The sequence below is a fragment of the Orycteropus afer genome, unplaced genomic scaffold, assembly GCF_000298275.1.
Source record: "Orycteropus afer afer isolate SDZICR_OR568_19922 unplaced genomic scaffold, OryAfe1.0 scaffold00087, whole genome shotgun sequence".
Taxonomy (NCBI): Eukaryota; Metazoa; Chordata; class Mammalia; order Tubulidentata; family Orycteropodidae; genus Orycteropus; species Orycteropus afer.
In genome coordinates, this window is record NW_006921674.1 from 6,773,619 (window position 1) to 6,781,219 (window position 7,601).

The 7,601-nt window shown below is 35.3% G+C and overlaps 1 protein-coding gene across 1 annotated transcript in view; it reads right to left on the bottom strand.

Annotated features, from left to right (window-relative positions):
* The window catches only part of PNISR (PNN interacting serine and arginine rich protein), a 35,602-nt gene that overhangs the window by 12,703 nt on the left and 15,298 nt on the right, over positions 1–7,601 (bottom strand). Inside the window, exons 7-9 of the mRNA XM_042781135.1 lie at positions 3,340–3,439; positions 2,565–2,618; positions 1,250–1,420 (exon numbers count right to left, since the gene is read on the bottom strand). Coding sequence (XP_042637069.1) covers positions 1,250–1,420; positions 2,565–2,618; positions 3,340–3,439 — 325 coding nt within the window. The remainder of the gene's footprint in view (positions 1–1,249; positions 1,421–2,564; positions 2,619–3,339; positions 3,440–7,601) is intronic.

Genomic DNA, 7,601 nt, shown 5'->3' on the forward strand with positions numbered 1-7,601 from the left:
GGCAGTCTACTCCCATAGTGATACTGCCTCAGAAACTCAGGGGTCACTATGAGTCGGATCAGACTCGATGGCAGTGAATGAGTTTTAGTTTAGTAGTCTAGTAGTCCTACTAAAAAAAATAAACAGATGAAATTAATTTTTAATAATTTTAACTCAATTTATCAAAATATTATTTCAACTTGTAATTAATGAAATACTAAAATATCTTGCTGTTTATATTTCTTCTCATATAAAGTCTTTGAAATCCAGCACATTTTATTTACATTTAACACACATCTCAATTTGAGCTAGACACATTTCATGTGTGCACTAGCTACATTTAGCTAGTGACTAGTCTTAGGCAGTGAAGTAAGTACAGATGCATGGGAAACAAGTAAGAAAACATTTCCCTATGTCTAACTAAAACAACTTAAAGGTTAGTAATTATTTTAGTTGCTAGCTTTTATAAAACTCATTAATCAAAACAAAGTTAATGAAGCATAAATTTTTGATGTGTCCAAATATGATTTTTCAAAGAAAAGTATATCACCAGGTATCTATGTATCTACTATCACTGGGTAAACTTTTAAGAATTGCATTCATATAAAGTATTTTAAGTAAAAACTTCGAAAGAGTCACCTTTATATTATCTATTAACTTCTATTATCCTTAAAGATTCTAGCTACAAATTACCATCTGAAAGTTTAAAGTAATGCCTTCTCAATTCTTACATATTTTCCCGTCAAGTCTTTTCCAATTTAAGAACTTTAACAAAAAATAAAATATGCTAAATATCTTGGCATATTAAAAAAAACCCACTACCGTCAAGTCTATTCCGACTCATAGCAACCCCACAGGACACAGCAGAACTGCTTCAAAGAGTTTCCAAGGCTGTAAATCTTGATGGGAGCAGATTGCCACAACTATCTCCCACACAGAGGCTGGTGAATTTGAACCGCCAACCTTTCAGTTAGCTGCCGAGCACTTAACCCTGTGCCACCAGGACTCCTTTCTTGGCATATAGCCACTGGAATTAATGGCTTGTAAAATAAAAATTATTCACCTTTTATAAACTGCCATATTTGAATATTAAAACTAATCTTGTTTGTTAAAATTTGCAAATGACTAAAAAAATCTTGGTTTTAATTATATCACATTATTTATAACCTAGCTTCAATTCTATGCTTTGATATTTTTACAGTGATTAGAAAATAAAAATAAATACAAGCAAAACTGCTTGAGAAAACTAAATAAATCTAAAAAGACATACCTTCCATCTGTTTATCATGTAACAGCTGCTGTTCTTTTTCTTTTCTCCAAAATGCTTCCTGTTTTTGCCGGATCCGATGCCGTAATTCTTCATCATCAGTGTCAGATGACTCAGAGCCTCTGTAGCTCCTCTCATCTTCACTGTCTCCTGATCCATAACCACCCAGTCCACCTGCGTGCATAAAGCCCAGTCTATCATACAGAAAAATTATACTATGCACTAAAAACTTTTTAAGGTCTGAGAAGAAAGCTCATTTCTCTTTTCTTTGCATTTTCTTAGAAGAAATGACTATTCAGGGTGGGGAGGAGTATACATTCCACTATTTAAGGAGTTCATGGAACCCTCATGCTAATGATTACTTAGTATTTGATCTTATTTTTTCTGAAATATTTCATACAGTTCTTACCACAGAAGAATCATGTTAAAAGTTTTGTTTAATTCTCTGTGCTAACCAATATAACCATTTAACAGGATAGATAATAATAAAGCCTCATTAAAGCCTAATCAATTCAAATACCTTAAAAAATTTATGACAACCCTAAAAATATTTCTAAAATCAAATTTCTCTGTTAAAACTTAGAAATCCAGGGGAGTATGCTAAGCATTTTTCCCTTGATAATTAGAACATTGTAAAACTTTAACAGGTAAAGAAATGGTATGGTGATCAAACTACTCCCCACCCTGAAGCGATCCAAACAGTAATCAAACAAAATTCACATGGGTATTTGGTTCTACCCATTTCTCTTGATCCTCAAATTAATTTGAAATGAAGGATGTGGAAAAGGCAAATTCAAGCTTTTACAGCCTTGACTGTATATCATGCAAATAGCAAATTATGAGCACATCACTAGTATTATATTCAGATAACATAAACCCTGTCCTCCTAGGTTAGAACATCATCTACTGCAACACAGTCTATATAAAAGTCACTAAGAGCATTAAATGAGTATGTTTTTCCCTACAGTATGTATGCAATAATTTAAAAAGTGAGTTAGATATTATTATGGTTAAATTATGAACTACTAAATACAAACTATGTATATGCATATATTGGAGCAATTAATGAGGAAATCCTCTATTTCAACCTGCTCCAATAAACTATGGATTAGTCATCACATTTATAATAGTCCCACTGTGAATGTTTTAGTTTAAAAAAAAAAAAAAAAAAGCAAATCTTTTAAAGACTGTTATAATCTAAGACCTGGGCTTTATAAACTGAATAGGAATAGTACAGTTTCAAAACAGAACATGTAGAGACACAAGGTAAATGTGTTTTTCCCTTTAAGGCCCTCTCACAAATAAAGAGAACACTTACCTAGTCCAGTGAGGGAAGCCAGTGCACTGGACTGTGCCAGCTGTTTTGCAGGAGCTTTGTATCACATCAACAACAGGAACAACATGTTAACACAAATAGCCACGATTTCATAGTCATGTGAGTCTATGGTATTGTTAAATCTACTACTATTGCTGCTTTTTGGGGAGACAAGAAACATTAAAAACATAACATTCATTTTAAACCAGTAGCATGTCTGGCTTTGAAATTATAATTCTGATGTGACCTGAAATTGGTTCATAAAAAGGAAAAATGTTGACTAGTATATCTGTATTCCTATTTCTGAAGTGGCCATAATTTAATTTTTGTTTTCAATATATTTTAAAAATAGTACTGAAAGTATAGAGGGGTGATTCCCTCCTCCTGGAAAAACTGTAACTGGTAAACAGTGAAAACTTTGACAGTTTGTGATTCAATTCATTGGTCAAACAGATATTAGGAAGTCATACACCAATACCATCGTATCTATAAAAAAGTCAGATGAAATCAATGGAACATCAGGAATTTTCCACAATGCATTTTACAGGACGACAGCATGATTGCTAACTTGTGCTCAAGTAGGTCAGATGAAACAAAAATATATGTATGGTTTTAATACGGTATCTACAAATTTAGTCTTTCCCAAAGAGTTAAAACATGCAAGAAGAGAATATTCAAATGCCTGATAATAATTCAACAAGGGCAACAAAAAAGTCCAAAATAGCTACCAAAACCAAAGCACCCCCACAAAACAAACCCAAGAACACCCACAATATACCTTTCGTTGCTTTCCGGTGTGCATCTTTGGCTACATAATAAATTTCTTCATCTGTCACGTCCAATAGAATTTCAGTCAGAAGCATTTTTGTCAACAACATCTAAGGAAGGACATTTTATAAAATATTTCTATTTAATTATTATAGTTACTAACACAGTATGATATTTTCAGGAAAACTGAAAAACATTTCATAAAAAATTTCACACATAAAACTTAGGGAGTACTTTATAAACAGCTTTAAGAGATCAGATCATCCATTCCAAGGATTATAGTATCTTGAAATTTTTTCTAAAACATCTAAAATTAAAAGAATTTTAGAATCATATGGATTAAAGAAAAAAACATGAATTTACCCATATTGTAGAAACACTAAATTCTAATTCTACAGACAAAAAATTAGAAAGTTCTATTAGTAAAATGTCCTTAGGTGTCCAGTGTTCACAGACAATAATATTATCAATGAGCAGCATAACTTTAGTTATTAAACCACTTAAGGACTTAACAGAAGAGGAAGAAAATGAGGAAGATAAGCAAAAGTGAATCATTTCATTCTGCTAGATGAAGTACTTTACTCTTATTACTTTAAAATACTACTGAACTACTAGCGGTGTTGTTAGATGCTGTTGAGTCAGCTGCCACTCATAGTGACCCTACATACAAAAGAACGAAACAGTGCCCAGTCCTTAGCCATCCTCACAATATTTGCTATGCTTCAGCCCACTGTTGCAGCCACTGTGTCACTCCATTCCAATGAGAATCTTCCTCTTTTTCACTGACCTACTTTACCAAGAATAATGTCTTTTTCCAGGGACTGGTCCCTTCTGGTGACACAAAGTATGTGAGATGAAGTCTCACTATCCTCACATCTAAGGAGCATTCTGGTTGTCCTTCTTCCAAGACAGATTTGTTCATTCTTCTAGTAGTCTGTGGTATATTCAATATTCTTTGCCAACACCATAATTCAAATGCATGAGTTCTTCTGCAGTCTTCTTTATTCACTGTCCAGCTTTCACACATATACAAGGCAACTAAAAATACCAATCAATGGCTTGGGTCATGTATATGTTAGTCCTCAAAGTGACATCTCTGCTTTTAAATACTTTGAAGAGAATTTTTGCAGCAGATTTAGCCGCTACAATACATCATTTAATTTCTTGACTGTAGCTACCATGGGCATTGATTGTGGGCCCAAGTAAAATGAACTCCTTCACAACTTGAATCTTTTCTCCATTTATGATGATGGTCCAGTTGTGAGGATTTTTGCTTTCTTGATGTTGAGATGTGATCCACAATGAAGGCTGTAGTCTTTGGTCTTCATAAGTAAATGTTTCAAGTCTTTTTCACTTTCAGCAAGCCAGGTTGTGTCGTCTGCATACCACAGGTTTTTAATGAGTCTTCCTCCAATCCTGATGCTTCATTCTTCTTCATATAGTCCACCTCTTGGACTATTTGCTTAGCATGCAGATTGAATAAGTATGGTGAAATGATACAACCCTGATGCACATCTTTACTGATTTTAAATCACGCTGCTGTATCCCCTTACTGTGTTTGAATGACTGCCTTTTGGTCTATGGACAGGTTCTACATGAGTACAATTAAGTGTTCTGCAATTCTCATTCTTCACAATGTTATTTATAATCTGTTATGATCCATACAGTCTAATGTCTTTGCATACTCAATAAAACACAGGCAAACAATTTTCTAGTGTTCTGTGCTTTTAGAAAAGATCCATAACATCAGCAATGATACTTTTTCCATGTCCTCTTTTAAATTGGCTTAAATTTCTGGCTATTCTCTGTCAGCACACTGTTTTAACCATTACAAGCAATCTTCAGCAAAATTTTACTTGCATATGATATTAGTGATATTATTCAATAATTTCCACATTCTGTTAGGATCACTGTTCTTTAAAATGGGCACAAATATGGAGCTCTTCTCAGTCAGTTGGCCAAGCTGTCTTCAAAATTTCTTGGCAGTGACGAGTGAGTGCCTTTAGCGTTACATCCATTTGTTGAAAAAATCTCAATTGGTTGCAATTCCTAGAGCCTTGCCTTTTTTGCCAATGTCTTCACTGCAGCTTGAACTTTTCCTCAAGACCATCAGTTCTTGGCCATTTGCAACCTCATGAAATGACTGGATGTCAACCAAATCTTTTTTGTACAATGATACCATGTACTCCTCCTTCCATCTTCTTTTGATGCTTCCTATGTTGCTCATATAGGCCCACAGAATCCTTCAATATTACAACTTGAAGCTTGAATTTCTCCTTTAGTATTTTCAGCCTGAAAAATGTTGAGCATGTTCTTCCCTTTTGGTTTTCCAACTACAGGTCTGTGCATACTTCATTATCCTACTTTACCTTGTAATCTTGAGCTGCCCTTTGACAAAATCCTGAAATCTTCTGTTCATCTCTTTTACTTCATCATTTCTTCTATTCGCTTTAGCTAGTCTATGGTCAAAAGCAAGTTTCAGATTTTCTTCTGACATCCAGTTTGGTCTTTTCTTTCTTCCTGTCTGTTTAATGACTTTTTGCTTTCTTCATGTATGATGTCTTTGGTATCATACCACAACTTGTCTAATCTTTGCTCATTAGTGTCCACTGCATCATATCCCTTCTTGAAATGACCTCTAAATTAAGGTATAATACACTCAAGGTTGCACTTTGACTCCAAAGGACTTGTTTTAATTTTCTTCAGCTTCAACTTGAAGTTGCATACTATCATATCAATTGGTGGTCTGTTCTACAGTCTGCCACGGCCTTGTGCTGGCTGACGACAGCTTCTTCACTCTTTCCACAGATATAGTCCATTTGATTCCTGTGTATTCCATCTGGTAAGGTCCACGTGTATAATCGTAATTTACATTGTTGAAAAAAGGTATTTACAGTAAAAAGGCCATTGTTGTTGTTGTTGTTGTTATGTGCCGTCGAGTCAAACCCGACTCATAGCGACCCCTCCTTGGGTTTCCGAGGCAGTATCACTACGGAAGTAGGATTGCCCAACCTTCCTTCCGAGGAGTGGCTGGTGGGTTTGAACCGCCAGCCGTCTGGTTAGCAGGCAAGTGTCTTAGCCACTATGCTACCAGAGCTCCCAAAAGGCCACTGGTCTTGCAAAATTCTCTCATCCAATATCTGGTGGTATTTATATTACCCAAAGCCATTATTTTCCAACTACTAATCCTTCTTGGTTCCAACTTTTACATTCCTATCACCAGTTAATTATGAATGCATCTTGAGTGCATGTTTAGTCAATTTCAGATAGTAAAAGGTGATAAAGATCTTTAATTTCTCATCTTTGGCATTAGTGGTTGATGTATAAATTTGAATATTAATAGTATTAAGTCTTCCTTATAGGTATACAGATATTACCCTATCACTGACAGTGTTGTACTTCAAGACATATCCTGAAATGTTCTTTTTGACAATTAATGCCATGCCATTCCTCTTCATTTTATCATTCCTGGCAGAGTAGACTACTTAATGCCTTGTCTGATAAAAATGGCCAATACCAGTCCATTTTAGCTCACTAATGCCTAAGATATTTATCTTTATGTGTTGCATTTAGTTTTGACAACTTCCAATTTTCCTAGATTCACACTTCATACATTCCATGTTCCAAATATTAATGAATGTTTCTTCAGCTCTTTCTTCTCATTTTGAGTCATGCTACATCAGCAAATGAAGGACTTGAAGCTTTATTCTATCCATGTAATTAAGGTTGACTCTAGTTTGAGGCGGCAGTTCTTTCCTAGTGTATTTCAAGTGTGTTTCAACCAGAGGGGCTCATCTTCTGGTACTGTATTCCTAAGACTTTCAGTGGCCAAATTTTTCAGAAGTAAATTCCCAGCCCCTCCTTCCTAGCCTTAGTCTGAAAGTCCTGCTGAAACCTGTCCACCATGGGTGACTCTGCTGGTATTTGAAATACCGGGGGCATAGCTTCCAGCATCACAGAAGTGTGCAAGCCACCACAATATGTCAAACTGACAGACAAATATATAGGTCCACTCATAAGAGTTAACATGGTATCAAATGGATGCTAAAGTTGAATTCAGGGCTGGATCTAGGCCTACTTTGGCTACCAAAAGTCCTTTGAAATTGTGGACTATTAGTTCCTTAGTGTCTCAAGGCTCCAGATTACTCATCTACTAATATAAGAGTAAGCGTAGTGCCTAAGGCACTTGACTGCTAACCAGAAGGCTGCTGGTTCAAACCCACCAGCCACTCCTCGGAAGGAAGATGGGGCAATCTACTTCTGTAGTGATAC